General features: G+C 34.8%; 3 protein-coding genes across 7 annotated transcripts; 2 read left to right on the top strand and 1 right to left on the bottom strand.

Annotated features, from left to right (window-relative positions):
- LOC129312619 (uncharacterized) lies at nucleotides 1-3,779 on the top strand. 2 transcript variants are annotated; one of them, XM_054955296.1, is made up of 4 exons: nucleotides 1-53; nucleotides 622-684; nucleotides 1,417-3,225; nucleotides 3,331-3,779. In XM_054955296.1, the coding sequence occupies exons 1-4, from the start codon at nucleotides 45-47 to the stop codon at nucleotides 3,394-3,396; spliced, it is 1,947 nt and encodes a 648-aa protein (XP_054811271.1). In that variant the 5' UTR covers nucleotides 1-44; the 3' UTR covers nucleotides 3,397-3,779. The 2 variants fall into 2 exon arrangements, with proteins under 2 accessions (XP_054811271.1, XP_054811269.1); XM_054955294.1 differs by lacking the exon at nucleotides 1-53 and adding an exon at nucleotides 420-506.
- Nucleotides 3,780-5,321: 1,542 nt separating this feature from the next.
- On the top strand, nucleotides 5,322-7,568 carry LOC129312620 (PRA1 family protein H). Its single transcript, XM_054955297.1, has 4 exons — nucleotides 5,322-5,797; nucleotides 6,379-6,515; nucleotides 7,095-7,166; nucleotides 7,254-7,568. Exons 1-4 carry the CDS (start codon nucleotides 5,382-5,384, stop codon nucleotides 7,328-7,330), a joined length of 702 nt encoding a protein of 233 aa, XP_054811272.1. The 5' UTR covers nucleotides 5,322-5,381; the 3' UTR covers nucleotides 7,331-7,568.
- A 519-nt stretch (nucleotides 7,569-8,087) lies between these two features.
- On the bottom strand, nucleotides 8,088-17,184 carry LOC129312617 (uncharacterized). Of its 4 annotated transcripts, none has more exons than XM_054955293.1 (21): nucleotides 16,975-17,182; nucleotides 16,264-16,405; nucleotides 15,057-15,113; nucleotides 14,781-14,808; nucleotides 14,583-14,705; nucleotides 14,243-14,354; nucleotides 14,088-14,122; nucleotides 13,885-13,938; nucleotides 13,371-13,439; nucleotides 13,127-13,243; nucleotides 12,959-13,027; nucleotides 12,038-12,117; nucleotides 11,675-11,797; nucleotides 11,376-11,601; nucleotides 10,959-11,048; nucleotides 10,697-10,864; nucleotides 10,214-10,338; nucleotides 10,008-10,140; nucleotides 9,071-9,195; nucleotides 8,771-8,953; nucleotides 8,088-8,403 (listed from the first exon to the last, which is right to left on the bottom strand). In XM_054955293.1, exons 2-21 carry the CDS (start codon nucleotides 16,356-16,358, stop codon nucleotides 8,385-8,387), a joined length of 2,031 nt encoding a protein of 676 aa, XP_054811268.1. In that variant the 5' UTR covers nucleotides 16,359-16,405; nucleotides 16,975-17,182; the 3' UTR covers nucleotides 8,088-8,384. The 4 variants fall into 4 exon arrangements, 3 of the variants coding, with proteins under 3 accessions (XP_054811268.1, XP_054811266.1, XP_054811267.1); XM_054955291.1 differs by having other exon boundaries at nucleotides 14,088-14,125; nucleotides 16,975-17,181; XM_054955292.1 differs by lacking the exon at nucleotides 16,975-17,182 and adding an exon at nucleotides 16,533-16,911 and having other exon boundaries at nucleotides 14,088-14,125.
- Nucleotides 17,185-18,651: the final 1,467 nt, after the last annotated feature.

The raw sequence follows: 18,651 nt of genomic DNA, 5'->3' as shown, positions 1-18,651 counted from the left end.
CTTCAAGATGAGACGAGTGGGCTAGAGAATGAAGACGAAAAGTTATGCAAATGGTGAGTTTTTTAAACCTTAGGGCTTTAGTTGTAAAAACTCAATCCAAGACACAACGTTATGTATTTGAGACGTATCTGCCATGTCCAAAATGCATCTGCAATATTGGGAGCCATACCCGCCATGCTAGACCAAAAAAGCGCATCGGACGCCGATGTACGTATATGAGACGTATATTCGCATCTGATTAAGCACATGAATAATGTAACTCAGTTGAGCCTTGTTTTTTAGGGGAAAGAAAGCATTAGGTCTAGATTTACTGATGGTGAAGAGGGAAGTTAAATGGCTTAAATCAATTATTATTACTCTGACAAAAATAAATCAACTATTATTATTATTATTATTATTATTATTATTGAATTAAAAATCCCAACATCAAAACTATGACCCTCCCACAAGCTCCACTAGCCCGGACTCGTGGCACTTGTGGAGTAGAAAGAACCATTTTATCTTGTGTACTTTCACGATGCCTTTCCCAAAAATTTTCTTCAATTATTAACGATTTGGATTTCTTTCCTTTTTCCTTTATATTCTCCCCCTTCGGTTGTTGCTGAATGTTCGATTTCGCAGGGTTCTCGAATGGGGAAATCGTCCGCTTTGCGCAAGAGGAAACGTTCAAAGAAATCCTCGAAGGTACGATCCATTTATCACCATCCACTCATCCCCCCCCCCCCCAAAAAAAAAAAAAAATGCCACCATTGCATTCTTGGGTATTGATTTTTTCGCTTCAGATTTACAAGTGTTCCGAGAAGAGGTCAACTTTCTGATTCACGGATGCTTCCGGAACAGAAACGAGTGAGCGTAGAAATATAGTTACCTGTGAAAGAATTTTTTCTTTCTGGATTCTAGAAATTCTTTGCTGGGTTATACTTCAAGTTTTTCTTCTTGTTAGAGATGACATTTTTTGATTTGGTCGTTTGGTTTTCGTACCCATTCTTTGTGCATTTGGTTTATAAATTTGTAAATTTGGTTGCTATTAAGCACGGGCACTTCTAGATTCATGACTTCCCTGGTGCAGGTTTGCTTCCTGAAATAAATCTTACTAAGCCAACAAATACTTAGAAAATAATTTAAGAAGAATTTTACAGCGTTGCTTGCACAATTACTCACATATTACTCTGGTGTAGTTTTAATTATCATAATAGATAACTTGGGTTGATAGCTGGATTGATTATACATTCATTATCTCTTTTTATTGTTTTAAGTATTGTGATGTATTTTAACGTACTTTCCATCTATAAGTATATATTACCAGCTGTTCAATAGTCAAAGTGTCAAACCCATGCCTGTGCAATATAGGATGATTTGACTGTGGAATTGGCAAGGGAATTTCTGCATGATTGACTCTTCAATTTACTGGTTCAGGTTCGGGCAAGCAGAAAAAGTAAGAGCAGGAGACGTGCATCCAAGAAACTTCAGCGGCGTGAGGCATCTCTTTCCATCTCTGACTATAGTGATTCAGTGAGTTCAGACTCGTCATTGTCTTCTAGTTCTGAGGATAGCTATAAAAGCAGAAGGGCTTGGTCTTCCAAAAGGAAAGATGAGAAAGGTCGAAGGAAGATGGCCAAGAGACGATCATATAGACACGAAAGCAGTGATGACTCTCGTCATGATAAGAAGAGAAAAAGGGAAAAGAGAAAGAATGTGCAAGAGGCAAGAGAGAAACCGCATAAGAAGAAAAAGCTTAGGAAAGAAGAAAGTGTTAGTTCTATGAGCAATGGGTCATTGAGCTGCTCAACTTGTCATGGTGAGAATGCTAGCTGTGATGATAATGAACCTGAAAGGCATAGGGGAAGAGTAGAAAGAAAAGGAAGGGAAAAAAGACCGGATAGAGGCAAAAGTGGAAGTGAAAGAAGTAATAGGTATAGAGCCAGAAGTTGCTCATCCTGCAGTTTCTCTAGTGAAAGTAGTGATAAATGGACCGAGGAGAAATGTGTGGACAAGAACAACTCGAGGCGGCTCAAATCAGTTATTACTGTTACAGAGGAGGCAAAAGAAGCGGGAGAATTGTGTCACAATGAGACTAAAGAGGAGATTGTTGATGATCATGATTACCCTTGTAGAAGCAATGACAGTAATGATGGGGGCAGTAAGAGAGAAACAGACCATCATTCACTTTCTGCTTCAAAAGAAAAACTGGGAATTGAGGATAAAGAAGTTGACAGGACTGCTGATTCTAATTTAACAGAACCCAGAAGAGATCAGAGCTATAACAACAGCAGCCAATTTGACAGAAGTGAACTTGATGTTAATGGTGCTGGAGCCAGTGATTCTGTGGAGAAGAAAACAAGTGAGACTTCTGGGGCAAGTCTGAATGGTGATAACTTGGAGGCAATTCTAAGACAAAGGGCATTGGAAAACTTGAGAAAGTTCCGAGGTGAGATCCAGTCAAGTGCAAAAGCTTCCAGTCAGAATATTAGAACAGATAACGATGTGATTCAACCTCCTTTTCAAAACCGTGAACAGGCTCAACTGGCTCAAGACAAGTCTATTGTCAATAATGCAGGTAAGGGGGGAAATTTTGACATGATAAACCATGAAGAAGGTGTTGATTTGGCTACAGGGAGTAGAAAGTCAGTTGCTTCTTCAAGCAAAAATGAAAAGGATCTAAACAGTGTGAAAGGTACATCTGTATCACTCGGACATCATTCTTCCTGTTCTTCAGTAAAGGTAATTGATGCAGAAAACCATAGTGAAACAGTCACAGCTTCTGCTAGTTACATGTCTAACAATTCAGAACATAAAAAGTTGGTGGTCACACAGAATACTATAGATAGGTGTACTTCTGATCTAGTTCACTGTAGCAAAGATGATGTCAATAACATGAGGGTGTTGTGTTCTGCAACGTCGAAACCTTTGAAAGAGCAGGATGAAGTTAAGGATCACTTTCAATTTGAATTGAAGCAGACATCAGCCTTGGACAAACTTCATACTAATTGCCCATTGACTGGGGTTAATGTAGACGAGAATGCAGCTAAGACTCATGATGCGATTCAGAGAGTTACTAGTAGTGGAAGAGACGTTGATAAGCCGTGTGTTTCTGCTATTGTTAAACCTTCCCCTGAAAGTTCACCTGTCGAAAATAGCTCAAACAATTTGCAAGGTGAAGCCAGTCAGGGATCCCAATTTGAACAGAAAACAATGAATGTGATGCGGGGTGGTGAAATGGTACAGGTCAGTTTATGACGATGTCTTAGATTTTTATGTTACTTATCATGACGGTCAATTAAAGGCCTTAAAAATACACTGTTATCTTACAATTAGCCTGTGAAATCTCAGGTAAGCTACAAGGTCTATATACCAAGGAAAACTCCAGCTTTGGCTAGAAGGCAACTGAAGCGATGATCTTTATCTTTGCTTCTGGTGAGAAAAGATTATGCGGAGTCATTATCTCCCGCATGGAAAGAGTAAATGAATAACCAGGAAAGTAAAATATTTATGGTAAAATGTCACTTCGGCTATAGGTAGTCCTTGAAACTGTAATACTTTATACAGGAAATTTTATTTTAGATGACAGACTAGGTGAAGTAGAATAAGTTAACTATATAACATGTAAGCATGTAGAAGATGGATTTTGTCGGGCATGTTTATATGTCTATTTATGATTAGTTTTATTTATTTATCACGGTTAAAATGATGCAGAGGAAAACTCTTGGTCTTTGGGTTACTTGCAAGTGACTCCTGAATTTATAAAATTGATGGATTGTTGAGCTTTTACACGCCAAGAAGTAGGTGGTCTTCTTTAATTTTTATCCTAATGATGTTAACTCATACTAGTATTTCACTCTAGACTCTCTGAAAATTATAGTTGGAAGGTGGCAAATAAGTTATTGTTGTGAGGTGAAAATTTTGATCTATTTGTCGATATGAGAAAGTTTTGAAACATTATTTTTGCTTTTGAATTTGCAAGGATCTGGACTTGAAGGAGCCTCTCTGAATATTGTTACCATTTATCTTTTGCAAAATGAGCTTTTTTGATAACTGTGTTGTAATCAAAATACTAATAATAAACTGTGATTATGTAATGTATGTGGCCTATTTTAAACAATGCACTCTTTGCTCCTCTATAGATTTTTAATCCTCTACTTAGAATTAGGCATTATTGTTGTTAAGAACATCTTGATTCCTTTCAATTTGGTTTTCTATCCTATCAAATTTAATCTAAATTATTACTATATAGCGCGAAACCAATTGAAGTGTAACTGAAGTAATTTAAAACTGGCTGCGTTTTAACGTGGATAAGGTGGTGGTTTATATTTGAATTTAATTGGATAACAAATTTTAAACAAAACAATTTATTTATGTTGAAGTTATTGGTTATTTCTATCTAATAAATAGAAACAGATGTATGGGGAATAAAAAATACAGTTATTTATTTGTAATTTTAATAGAATTCTATTCACATTTTCTGGACATTAACTTTTGTAAAATTACTCAATACTTAACTTCTATTAATTTTTATAGTTTGTTTGGTTTGAGGGATATGAAGGGGAGTGTTGAGGAGATTTTACTGAATTTTGATATTAAAAAAGAGTGAGAAGTGAGGTTTAAAGTTTTTGATTTTTTTTTTCTGGTATTTTTTCTTAGGTCTCTCATGTATCTTCGCGCTCGATCGCGGCCATTATATGAGATGCTTAGCATGCACATATCATTTATATAGCTAACAAAGAGTTGCATTTCTTTTTGCCAAATGTAGGCAAAGCTCCAGTGTTGCTTCCCTTTCTTTCATATTTCACTTCTTTACTTGATTAAATAATTCCACTCGATTTTAAAAATCCCAATATTTTCTTTCTTTTCGGCCAATCAGTATTTTCTTTCAAACAATTTCATTAATTAAAAATACATTGATTAATTAATAAATAGAAATCAAGACCTTTAAAAGTTTTCTTCGATAATTTGAATTGACTAGATATGAAGGGTAATTACTATTGCTAGTTACTAGTATATTACTATATTTTGTATTTCACATGATTTGTCAAAATCTTTGCTTTTTAATAATTCTTTCCTCAAAAGATATTCATTGAAGTAAATATAAAATTAAGAATATCACGCAAATAGATATGATTGTAAAAACTCAAATATGTAATTGAAAAGGATTTTCTTGTGAGAATTACAGAGGACTCCTTGGCCATCAAAATAATGACTTGTTAATTAAATTTATTACTAGAGTAACTTGTAATTAAATTAAATCTATGATTGGAGTGACTTGAAATAAAATTAAAATAGGGAAACTAATTAAATAGGAAAGATTCCAAATATAAACATTGTGAAGGCCAAGGGAACAAACAGAAAGCGTTGTCGTTTTGGGAGTTGGGAAGAAGACAACGATAATGGCGTTCGCTGCTAATCCCTTGGCTCTCAGCGTTCCCGAACCTGCTTTCGAGTCATGGCTTCGTGACAGTGGCTACCTCGAAATTCTCGACCAACGCACCACCGCCGCTGCGGCCGCATCTTCATCCGCCGCCAATTCCGACGCTGCTCCGGCGGTCACCACCGGATTCTTCGTCTCCTTGTTCTCTCGCCTCCTCACCTTTCTCTCCCTCTTCACTGTCAACCCCTTCGCCAAGCTCACTGCTGAGGATTTCGCCGGCGACACGCCCTCCTGGTCTCATTCCTTTATTGGCTGTTGCGATTCCTACTCTTTCCCTTCGTCACCGTCGCAGGCTCGCTTGAGGGTCCAGGAGAATGTCAAGCGCTATGCTCGTAATTATGCGTATCTGTTTATCCTCTCCTTTGCCTGCACTTTGTACGGTCTTCTTTGCCTTTTAGTTCTTACCTTTTGAAGTATCAATGTGCTTGCTCTGGTTGTTGTGGAAAAGGATGGAACTTGGGTTCTATTCTTTATATTCGGACTCCAAATGAGTGAATATTTTATCAGCGAGTATAGTAACAGTTTTTCCGTAACTCACATAGTCACATGTAATAAGTCTTTTTTTTTTAAAAAAAAAAATCTTTGAAAGATATCTTATATATCCACTAACTTTGAGAAATGAAAGCTGAATTGTCCTAACAATTCGGGGGTCATATTGCTAGTTACTCTTTTTCATACATGGGAGAGGTTGAGGTTAGTTGATTATTTGTTTTCCATCTATCTGCTTCTTTAGAGGATAGCTTGCTGTCCAGTATAATTATAATTGGAGAATATTTGTGACTTTCGTTGCAAGTAAAAAAGTTTCAAAGAAGAAGACTGTTTCTTTGGTGAATGATGAATACTCATTCCTGTATACCATAATGTTGCATTTGTGGTATTTAAGGCAGGACTATGTCATTATGGTCCTTCTGCTCTCTTTGTTGTTTGCTAATTGTGTTTGCCATTGATGGTTACAGGTATAAGATGCCAGTTCCTCTTTTGGGGTTGATATCATGTTTAGCATTGTGGGAATTTTTCAAGTTTTGTAGTGACAGATGGGGATTAGCTGAATATCCTGTGACTCGACTGTGTTTAATTCGCCTTGTCCAATGTGGTGAGGAATAATTTCTATTGGAGTATGTCTGATATTTATGATTGACTTTTCATTACTTGAGTATGAAATTGGTATAGGTTTTAGCATATGGCTTTAGCAGAAAACACGCTTCTAGAATCAATAATTCCTCCAGTATTTGCAATTGCTGCAAAAAGTCCGGTATAATTTGTTTAATATCTATCCCAGGTGTGGTGGTTCCTTATTTAAGAATGCTATGCCTCTGTAAAAGAGCATTTCTTGATAGTTTATCATATATGATCCCGATCAAGATTCTCATTCCGACCTGTCCGAACCTAGTTTATCAAAATTGCCTCATTTTACCATTTCAGGAACTCCATGAGAGCTTATTCCTTGGCATTTATCTCACCTTGAGTATCCTGATTTCATTTACTTGTATGTTGTTTGAACCCTGAATAAATGAAAGAAACCATAAAGATGGGAAAACAAACTTCTTACCCAGCCTTATCTTTTGCAACGTACATTTGTGTCATATTATTGCATGCAACCAAAAAAAAAAAAAAATACTTGTTTCATTATCTTTACCAGGTTAACTGGTTTTTTTAATCTTCAATTTTGCAGCAACTGCTATTATTCTCATCTTCTTCAACGTTCAGATGGCTCTCTTTTGTGGATTAAGTGTCAGTTATACTGGTGAGCCTCTTGCTATGCTTGCCTCCACTTTTCTCTTAACTGGTTTTCTTTATCCTACTCATTCTGAGCTCATAATCCAATTTGCAGGCATGATTCTGCATGCCGCATTTCGAAAGTTGACCCCTGCAACCAAGCAACCTTCTCGACGGAGAGTATGGTGGTAATATTAGCACTAGGGGCAGGCATCATGCTCAAAAAACTCAAGGGGCTTTGGTATATAGAAGATTATGCCTTTGTTTCTTCTTTGGCCAAACAGAAGTTCGTGCTCATCATGTAGAATCTAGGACCCACTAAGAATTTCTTATTGATGCATGCCAGGGCTATCGCGGATCTTCTATTATTATTAACCACTGCAATTATGACTTACAGTTTAAAAGTATATGACAAATAAATTTTATGACAGTTGAGTTTTTCACCCCCTTCTCCTTTCTTTCACATGCGTGTCGCACTTTGGCGCCAAAATTTATACTTTTTAATAGGAAATCTTTTTTTTTTTTTAAATGAGAGCTAAATGATTGAGTTTTGGTTTGACGGGTTTTATTTATGAAACATTTTAGTGTGTACGAATCGAGATATATAGTGATTACTTTGTTTATTTATTTTTTATATTATTCATCTCTTTTACATATTGCTTTATTTAGAAATTCAAATATGATTTTTTTATCATTTACAAAGATTTTTTAATTTCATTTTTCATTATTAATTACATTTTATTCTGGGTAACAAATATCTAAAGCCCAGATGGCTGATTTGATGTTGAAAAAAACAAAGATGGCTGAATTGATAATTAGTGAGAAATTTCATGACTTTAACCATACTCCGATAGGTGCATGCTTTGAATTCAAAGATATCATGGAAGACAATTTCATTTCTCAGACTGTACATAACAAAGGGGAACATAAAATTGAGCCAAAACACAAATAATCAAGTCTTGACTCATTCTTCTGCATTGCCACAAGACAAATACCAGTCAAATGTATAGTACGTAACAATCTTCTCGAAACCATACAAACCCCAAATGCAATTAAACAGGAATGCCTCTCTGTATGAAAAAGAATGTGGAAAAAGAATAATATATGGTTGTGATGATAATTAGAAAATTGGCAAGCAAGATCTTACAATGACCTATTTACAGTTAATAACAATGTTAATTGCGTAAACTGAAACCACCACAAAAGGGCAACTTCTAAGTCCGCTGCAGACTGGATTTAGATTCCTTCAGGCTTGACCTTGCCATCTGGGAAACAAGAGAACCAGACACATTCAAATCATGGTTAGTGCTAGTGAATCTGAGAAGTATGCCCTTTTTCATAGCAAGCCACTATTCCAAATATTGATATATCTAATAGTAATTTTGTCCAAACAATCTTGTTTTTATCATGTTAGATTTATTACCAGAAAAATGACTATCAAACAAAATTTCAAAAAGGAGAAAAACTTTATGCATTTTGTTGTTGGACTAGGCTGAGCCCAGCTTGGCTTAAAGTGCATGGATTGGCCCAAATGTTATAGACTTGGGCTAAACCTATGAATGTTCTCCTTATAAAGCATCTAAGGAATTTACTGTTTTAAAGATTGAATGGCAAATAAAAACTTCCAGTAACCTTGAGATAAGAAATCTTGCAAGAGGGCCTAGATTGCTATTTGAATGAAGTTCCCTGTTCTGTTGTTTCCTCCTGCCATCAACATCTGCAATTGCATTTTGGGATTCTTCAGAAGCTGACTTGGTCTTGGTGAATAATTGAGCTGCTAGCTCCTGCAGATCCTTCACCGAAGATTCCTTTGAACTGATCAACATTTTTTATGGGGTGACCGGGTTAGCTTGTACAATTAACATGAAAAAGAACACATATTTTTGTTTACTGGTATGCAAAATAAAATTTTGCTTGCAACAGAATTTAAACCTTGCTAATCGCTGAAGCAACTTTTTGACAAGAGTATCACATGATCCAGACTTCACGTGTTCCATGTGCAAGAGTGAATTGATTATTTCTTGTATTAAAGACCCTTCTGGATCATCAGCAAAGGCCTGCATAGTCAATGCCCAAAAAATATTAAAAATTTTGCAGGTTAAATCCATTCAAGCTAAAAGAAAGCAAAGCCTATAAAAACTTTGAAGCTAGCAAACCCTAAAAGTACTATTGCATAAAAACTGAGGGTACTTGGATAAAAGGACAGCAAGGTCAGTGCCAAAACAGAACACACACGGATTTGATTCCATTGCTCTGTGTGCGTGCGTGCGTGCGTGTGTGTAGACACCAGAAAAATATAACTCCAGATAGAGGCTCCTATAAGATTATCAATCGTTTTACAATTAGAAAAGTGCAGCTTCTCAACTTAAAACCGGACATATAAAAGGTAGAAGAGTGACACTTTCAAGAGGTCATAGTCTTTGCCAAGTGAAATCCTTCAAAACGACTCTTCATATCCCTCCCTCACTGCCTGAACCCGGCGCGCGCGCGCGACATCATTATGAAATCTTTGCATTTATTCTCTGAATAGTGTATCATAACTTGGCCTTATTATTTACAAATAAGTAATACTAATTCGAAAAGAATCCAAGTCCAAACTAGACCTACAATCTGTGAAACAACTTAAGAACCTTGCATTATTTACTCAAGCCTGAGAAGCATGGACATGAACATGCACATGGGACAGGAAGAATAACACTACTGGGCAAAATCTAATACTTAAGAAAGATTCACACTTTACATGGATATGGCTTTGCTTTAGAAGTGGCCAACTTGATAGGCGCAATCTGCTATATATCATAACCTAGTTTAGAACAAGAGAAAGCCACAACACAAAAAAAGATCTACCAGACTGCTTAAAAATAGTCACCTCTTTTAAAGAAGGAATAAGTAAAACAGATAATGCCATAGAGGATGACAATATTCTGATATTGTCTTGATTATCAACAGCATGGTGCAGCCTTGAAATTCCCTGTTGTGGACCATTGTATACACGAGATGATCTGAAAATACAATTGAGAATATGAGTAACACCTTCCGCATAGAAAACTTCCAGCATTGTGATAATGAATGTACCTTGAGAAATCAGAGCTGCTTGTCACTTGGTCTCTTCTGCTTTCCTGCACATCATTGCCCGTCTTTTCCTGTGCAACTTTCTCTCGAGTATTTCCTTTCCTTGGTGTTAGGATAGCGGCCTTTGCCTAGGCAGACAAAAAGATGCTGTCAAAGACAAGTTTTCTGTCCAAGCAATGAAATTGCTTATGGATAATCAAGAAAAAGCAAATTCTTGGGTTGTTAAATCAAAGTATCAACAAATATGTAATCAGAGAAAAGTACTAAAACTAAACCTGTCAAATGTAAGGGTAACTCCGACAAATACACAATACAGGAGAATAATAAAATCTAATGTGGCTTTTTGCCAAATAAATTCTAAATATCAATCAATCAATCTCTCATAAAGGAAAAAGGAGAGAAAGATGTTCTGTGTTTTCAGCATCATGCCTTCATGCTAAAATAAAAAACACACATGTAATTCACATCTTATATAACAAAGAGAACCTCTGCAAGATTTGAGGCACTATCTTCAAGTGAGGCATTTGCAGTTCTCTCATTAAGTCCCAGTCTGGACCTCAGTGTCTGTGGAGGGTCATAATCATCATGCTGACCACGGACAACAACAGTTCCACTGCAAGAAGTATCTTCAAAAGAAGCATAGCTACTGCCAGACTGCGTTTCAGAAAAAGCTTCCATCAGGTGAGTGCACGGAACAACAATAAGAACTAACTAATTTCTTATTATAGCAATTCTGGCTGGAGAATACCAGCGAGCTTTGGTCATGAAGGCGTGATGATTGTGATCCTTTTGGAGATCGAATAACAACAGTTCCTGATCCATTCCCAGACAATTGATCCTGCAAATTGATCAACTTATAGAATGAAATTGATTTCCATCTTCATGATTGGCACCATTTTTTCAAACATCGGACCAGGTCAACTGATACTTCAAATGTTTATTTGTTAGATGTCTTAAGTTGGTGGTGATATAGAATGAACAAAAGCAATTTCACATGCTACGATTCAAATCATTTAAAACTTTGATTTCAGGGTTTAGCATAGATCATTAAATTCAGCATATTAGACAATACACCACCAAAAGGCCCTGACATTCCCAATGTTGATGATTAAGCTAACTTATTTGACAAAGACAAACAAATACATTTAGTAGAAAAGCCAGTTACATCTTCAAGGGAAGTTTCTGATGATTCATTAAGAGTGCTTCTATAGGAAGATGCCCCATGATAGCCACTCTCTGGTGCCTTCTTTTGGTCAAGTTGATTTTGCGAAAAATCTGTTTTCTTATCTCTATACTGAGGTGGTCGCACAACACTGCGAAAAGTTCCAGTACCCTCTGATCCACTAATGCTGAAGTCCCATCCAGAATTTTTCAGGGTTTTATCCTGACCACTGTCAATCAGAAAATTTCCATTAGAAAACTCAGTTTATGATAGAAAAACAACAAGCAACAGTAAGAACCTACCTGGGAATGTATTGAGTAGCTTCTTCTCTTAAATCTCTTGCTACTTTCATTGTATCAGATGGCTCCCCTATTGGACCATTTCTAGGTGTGCCCCCTTCTTTTGTTTGATGCTTGGGACGCTCCCTATAAAACCACAAGGCAGGATGTCAACTACAAGCTAGGGGATATCAACGTTAAAATTTTTTCCTACAGAAGTCATGATTGCAATGCTTTGGTGGATAATTTATACATTGTTCAGATTCCTCTTATTTCAAGATATCATACTGTAATTAGAAATAGTAAGAATAGAAAAAATAATCACAAAGCAACATAGTCAGAATAAGATGAAACAAAATATAGCAAGATTTTAGCAGTGATTCAAACCTTATTCTTTCCAAAAGCTTTGGACTCTTCCTAGCAGTACGTATAAAACGATGTTTGAGAAGTTCCTTAGCACTTGGCCTCTGAAATGAAGTTCAAAAGAAGAGAACTTATCAAAGAGAAAGTGAATGGCTTGCTTAACTAGCAAACTTTAAATATTCATGTTCAATGCTCGCTATTTTGTTTCTTTTGTTACATCTTTCTCCCAAAAGTCCTCAAAAAGCATATCAAGCACAATCACATAAAAATTATGTTCTGGATATGGTATCAATGAAGTCGGCAAAAATAACAAATCAAAAGTTTAAGCCATTAAATGAAAGCTTATGAATGGTTTTATCATAATCTCCAATCTATCTCAGATGAAAAACCACTGGACTTGGAAGTTCGGACAAAACATCAACTCAACATAATTTGCACTAGATTTTATCAAGAGATTGGAGGGGGAAAAATCAAACTCCACACAACTTAGTAACCAAGGCTTCAATATTTTGATAAGGGTGACTTCAACTCGAAAACTTAAATTGTTGAGCTAAAAGCAAAGAATATTTTTACTATAATATCAAACAAAAGTGAGCATAATAATGATTTCAAAGAGGCACTTTATTAGCTTTTCTCACTCATTTTGGAGTCTACAACTAATTTTTTTTCATTATCACTGTCTGGAAGCTTCACTTAATTTAATTATACTATGTGCTCAAGAATATCAACATAAGCCTTATCCTACTAAGTGAAGGCATGCATGTATTGCATGTCATAGGGTTCTATCAGGAATTAACAATTCAAAGGTCATATTATTTCCCACGAAAAAAATAATAATAATAAGTTCTCAAGTAAAAAACAAAATATACTATGTGCTCAATAGGGGGAGAAGGAAAAAAAAAAAGTTGAACCAACAGTAAAAGTGGGAATGGTGTAGACCCTTGCCTCAGCTGGGAGCTTTTTTAAACACAGTGAAACAAATTCTTTAATGGGACGAGAAAAATGATCATCTAGCTGCGCAAAAGAACAGTAATTGTCAACTCTTTTAAACTGGGAAAAATATTTCTGTCCACCGAACTTCATATAAATCAGTTTGACATTAAAGAACACAACCTGTGGTGGGTTCTCACGGGGTATGATGAAAAGCACTCTCATTGGGTGAAGGTCACTAAGTGGAGGCTCCCCTTTTGCCATCTCAATTGTTGTGATCCCCAGAGACCAGATATCTGCCTGCACAAACAGAATATTTATTGATGATCTCTAGGGTCTAACGAGAATACAAAACAAGCTAAACAGAAGAAAGAACTGTCTAGATCGAAAAGTTAACAAATGACTTAAGAAGTAGATATGAAATGACCTTCTCATTATATCCTTCTGCAGTCTGAATAACCTCTGGTGCCATCCAGAATGGTGTTCCTACAAATGTCTGTTGTCAAAATGATTAGCATATCCAGTATGAGATGAAAAACTAATTTAAATTTTACAACTCAAAGAAAATTAATTAAATTATATTTAAAAAATCATTGAATGAAATAATAATAGTAAAGGATGTATATTATAGCAGAGATCTAAAAAAGGGCAGAAACAGCAAACGCAAACCCTAAATCACTGTGTCAAAGTCAAATGAGGTTAAGCCACAGTACGCAGCTCTTTTTCATTCATTTCACTCTTGAAGTCTACAGCAACAGTCTAACTGAAAGAAGAAAGAGAATTTTGTTCTAGAGAGGAGGTTAAGATAGGAGCAGCAAGTTATAAAAGCATTATTGTCAGTTTGAATTAAAATTTAAAGAGAAATGTAACTTGTGTTAACAGCCAATCCATATCCAATTGATCATTTGATCAAGGGTCTACCCTTAACAAAATGTGTTCACCTTTCTCCTTGATATGGTCCTAGTTAGCTGCGCAGAAACACCAAAATCTGCAACCTGTGACAGTTACAGATTGACTTAGAAAATCATATGTAAATGCATGCAAGTCCACTCTCAAATTATTTTATATGATTTTGTTGAAATTTTTTAACTCATCCTTTGGAGGAAAAACAGATGATTATAGCCTTGCTGGGAATAGAACATACCTTTACGTCACCATTCTCAGACAATAAAATGTTTGCTGCTGCAGCATTGATAAGTAGATATCGTCAACTATAAAACTAATGTAAGGAAAAAAAGGTCCAAGACTACATATAGCATGTCAAAAGTGGAGGTAGGGGAATGGGATAGGGGATGCCACCTTTGATGTCTCTATGAATTTTTCCTTCAGTATGCAAATAATCAACAGCATGCAACAAGTCCCGCAAAATGCAACCGATTGACACTTCATCAAGGGGATGGCCTGATTGAAGCTGCAGAAGCAAAATTACCATTAGGTCCACCAAAAAATATATGACATATTTTGAATGCATAAATACACCCATTACATTGTCACTTGTCGGAGATGAATTATGGCACAGTTCAAAGATAGCAAAAATATTTTATCAAGATAGTGGAACCAGAATTTTGAGAAACTTCAACATCATTTTCCATGTGTTGAACATACAATAGTAACTAGCAAGTCAACAGAAGTAACCTACTAGGTCAGCTACAGAACCTCCGGCCATGTACTCCATTATGATGAAAAGTTTAGTTTCATGAAGATAGGAGCCATAATACTCAGTAATGTATGGACAACGACATTGTGAAAGAACAGCAATTTCCTGACAAAAGTAAATAAGATTTTTATAATCATTAGCCTGCAGCAGATGAATGTACAAATAATTTATAAACTATACCGTTTGAATGTCATCAATCTCATCCTCCCTGCAATGGAAAAGAATAAGAAAAAGCAGGTGATGAAATAGCTCAGAAAGCAGGAAATGCATAAAAGTTCTAGGTGCAAGTGGCAATCAAATGAAGTAGATAAGTTCTCCCACAGCATTGTTCCCAATTTAAATGCTTTCCATAGAAATAGATAAGTTTCTTCACAGCATTATTCCCAATTTAAATAGATAACTTCCTAACATCGTGCAATATGTAAATTGAGCCTAAGCAGAAAGCATTATACTTACGATTCATCCAAATCAATCACTTTGATAGCAACCTGTTTGTTGAGCTCCTTGTCAAACCTGAAAATAAGGTAGCACAACATATAACTGGCCCAGTTTGTTGAGATTCTTTTTCAGTCTCTAGAAAAATTCAAATAAAAATATTCACAAACTTGACAAGTTACATGCTTCTCTTCCATCTATAAGGGTCCAAAATTAACGGCTGGAGAAAATAATCAAACAGCAATCTATATAATTACACATTATAAAGTAGACTTTAATTTGAGAAGGAAAATAAGGTAACCAACAAAAATCAGGCAACTAATAGAACTACTATCTGCCACGCAGTCCATGCATAATTGTAGAAATGCCAGCACAAAACACTAGGACATTAGAGATGCTAATATCTACCAAAAAGTAAGCTCTCTCGAAACTTGGACATGAATTTTTTAAGAATACAGTGATATATTGAGTAATTATAAATTGTATGCACACCTAACCATGCATATAATATCATAGCATATCACTTTAATTTCTAGACAAACTTTCGAACAAAAAGAGGATCTTTTTAATTGATATGGAAATTTCAGCAACGTCTTTGGTCTATGAAAGAAACTTTGGGAAAAGAGAGCCAATAGAATGGCACACAAACCAGAAACAGATCAGCTATTTTAATGATTCACAGTATTTATTTGAGCCAACAATCAAATATTTGACGATTAAAAAATTCAGGATAATTTGGGTCAAAAACACCTAGTTCTTGACAAGAAGCAAAAAGTGAAAGCAGTTTGAGTTATTATATATATAATATGGTTAGGAAGTTCAACCTTCTATTTTCCTTAATAACATCGTTCATACAAAGCTTTTCTTTCTTACAATATTCAGTAATGGCCCTTTATTTTCAATTGCATCAAATTACAGATTTCAAAAGTCAGGCATTGTTATATGCAATGGAACAAATAAACAACAACAAGCCTCATCTCACTAGGCATTGTTATATATTATTGTTATATGGAACAAATAAACACTTGGAAATAAGTTTATCTAACAGGATCTTGTCCGCATAATTGCACTAGCAGAAGTAGCAGGACAAAAAGTCTAACATTTAAACTATTAAGAAACCCATTGACTTGATTAAACAAAAGCAATTTAGAAGAACTCTGAATTCAAAGTGCGAACATGTAGTCTCATCTTACATTGACAATATACTAGTCCAAGAGTAAATACTTACGCTTTATAGACATCACCAAATGAACCTTGTCCAATAAGCTCCAAGGAAGTAAATCTTGACCCTGCTGCCTCAGCTAGACCCGCTGCATCAGCCATTCTCACAAGCAACTTCTTAAATCCTCAGACAGTCGCTACATATGCAACTAAAAAAACCAAACACAACAATTGAGATGCACAGATTATCCAAATATGTCCACATTCCCACACTGCTCAAATCCCACGATCCAGATCAAACTAAATGCTCATGTAACGATAAATGGGAATGCATACATTTAAATGTAGACTTCGAATACCACATTTTGGAACAGCAATTACCAACAAAATTTGTCAGCATTCAAGTAACTCAGTACATGATTATGCGACAGAAAAACATTGCATCCCAATTCTGCCGCAACTAATGTTTTTTTTTTTTTTTGGAGGGGTGATAACAAAATGCAGCGAAGCTCTTGGACAAGAAGCAAAGCAATGAGCTTGGAAACGTTTTCTGAGTATTGTTAGGTGGGTAGTGGGCTGGTAAAGTGACCACCCAACAGAATTGAATGAGCGATAACACTTAATATCCACTGACGAAAACGAAATGAATGCGAAATAACAACACACGCGTGTGTGCGCATCGGGTCTGTGAGCTTTTGGCAGTGCCGTAAAGGCGTAAACATTCATCATATTCGTATAATTTGCGGAACAAGATTGCGCAATCGGGATTCCAACTCACCCATGAATGCGACTCTGAGAAAGGAGGGAACTTTGCCATTGTGGGTTTAAGCCAATGATCTATCATCAATTGTATAGTTTTTATAGACTACGTCTACGTCACTCCTCCTTCTACGTTGCTACAGTTGATACCTCCTAAAACAGAGGCTTTACGCTCTAGGGAGCTTCAATGGATCGAAACGAACTCTTTCGCTTGCATTGAGGTTAGAGGGCCCCTCATGCTTTGTCATGTGGAAATTATTGGTTCGGTATACAACGAAGCATCATCCGGGCCGGATCCATCTGGAATTGTGGGATGCTAAGTTTTTATTAATTACAAAATAAATATAAAGTTTTATAATAAGTCACGATACCCGTTATCCACGCATTTTCATACAAACATAACTTTTTGAGATTTTAGATATGAGAATCATAAATTGTAAAATTTTATAATAAATTACACCTCTACGTATTTTTGACTATTTTTAAGAGGACAATACTTATATGTTTATCTTTATATACTTAATATGCTTTCATTTAATTAAATCAAGATATATAAATTTTAAAATGTTAATAATATTAATAACAAAAGTCGATTGTAGAATAAATAATCTATAATAGATACAAATATTTTAATTTAATTAAAAATAAGCACCTTAAATATATAATGCTAAGTATATAAGTTTTTTTTTATAAAATTTATAACTTATCTTTTTCAATATGTATCTAGGTATAATATAAAAACTAACAAGCTATATTATTAATGATGATCTTAAACAATGTGATTCGTTTTTCAACGTTTTTCAAACTCTACAATATTTAGAATCCCCATTATTTTATAAGAAAATCAAATATATATTTTTAAATATTTGTTATGAGATGTATTTTTATAGTTTAATGCTATATTATTGGCTGGGTCCTTTAAATTTTGTTTATATATCATATTTAATTAAGATTATAATGACAAATAAGTGTTGATTGATAGCTTTAAACATTGTGTTTTTATTTTTGGAAATTAAATTCATAAAAAGTTAATTGGAAGAATGACATATAAATCCCTCTAAAATAGGAATGATAATTTGATTCCACAAAATGTAATAATGATAGTAAAATCCAAGGGATTTTTTTGAGATTAATTTTTTTATATGAAATTACTTTAATATCCCTCTGCAATTAATTTTATATGGTTTACAAGTTTGATTATATCAATAACTAAAATGATTTAGCAAATCACAACTTTCTATCAATAATTTTCTTCAATCAATAAAGTTCAACTAATTTTATATGATTCACAAATTTAGTATAAGTATTCACAAATTATGTTCCACCAATAACTAAAATAATTTAAAAAATCACAACATTCTGCTAGCAAAATCCAATTAATTTTATAGCATTTGCAAGTTTGGTACTCCTCTGTTTTTATTTATAAAAGAAACTATCAATTTTAGGTTTTTTTTATATAAACAAAATTATATTTTTCAATAAGCATTTATTGCAAACTTTTTAAATTATCCCTTATAATTTTATCATTCATTATCATAATAAATAATTAATAAAGGCTTGATTAACACAATTAATAAAAAGTATTGTAGTCCAATTTTTTTATTTATAGATATAATTAATATAGTTAATTAATTTTCTTAAACTGTGTGATACAGTTTTTTTTCACCTACAAGTAGAAACGGTTGGAGTATAAGTA

The sequence above is a fragment of the Prosopis cineraria genome, unplaced genomic scaffold, assembly GCF_029017545.1.
Source record: "Prosopis cineraria cultivar Desert tree isolate PC_DT_omini unplaced genomic scaffold, ASM2901754v1 PC6, whole genome shotgun sequence".
In the NCBI taxonomy this organism is placed as follows: Eukaryota; Viridiplantae; Streptophyta; class Magnoliopsida; order Fabales; family Fabaceae; genus Prosopis; species Prosopis cineraria.
Note: the sequence above shows the minus strand (reverse complement) of the source record. Positions and strands in the feature narration are given on the sequence as shown.

What these genes read in the sequence shown, in the direction of transcription:
- LOC129312619 (XM_054955294.1), top strand. Translation starts at nt 435, where the DNA reads ATGACCCTCCCACAAGCTCCACTAGCCCGGACTCGTGGCACTTGTGGA. An exon ending in AAAGAACCATTTTATCTTGT is followed by an intron (nt 507 to 621) that starts GTACTTTCACGA and finishes TCGATTTCGCAG; the next exon opens with GGTTCTCGAATGGGGAAATC. An exon ending in GTTCAAAGAAATCCTCGAAG is followed by an intron (nt 685 to 1,416) that starts GTACGATCCATT and finishes TTACTGGTTCAG; the next exon opens with GTTCGGGCAAGCAGAAAAAG.
- LOC129312620 (XM_054955297.1), top strand. Translation starts at nt 5,382, where the DNA reads ATGGCGTTCGCTGCTAATCCCTTGGCTCTCAGCGTTCCCGAACCTGCT. An exon ending in AATTCGCCTTGTCCAATGTG is followed by an intron (nt 6,516 to 7,094) that starts GTGAGGAATAAT and finishes TCAATTTTGCAG; the next exon opens with CAACTGCTATTATTCTCATC. An exon ending in ATTAAGTGTCAGTTATACTG is followed by an intron (nt 7,167 to 7,253) that starts GTGAGCCTCTTG and finishes TCCAATTTGCAG; the next exon opens with GCATGATTCTGCATGCCGCA.
- LOC129312617 (XM_054955291.1), bottom strand. Translation starts at nt 16,358, where the DNA reads ATGGCTGATGCAGCGGGTCTAGCTGAGGCAGCAGGGTCAAGATTTACT. An exon ending in GAGGTTCTGTAGCTGACCTA is followed by an intron (nt 14,355 to 14,582) that starts GTAGGTTACTTC and finishes TTGCTTCTGCAG; the next exon opens with CTTCAATCAGGCCATCCCCT. An exon ending in TAAAAAAGCTCCCAGCTGAG is followed by an intron (nt 12,118 to 12,958) that starts GCAAGGGTCTAC and finishes ACTTCATTTCAG; the next exon opens with AGGCCAAGTGCTAAGGAACT.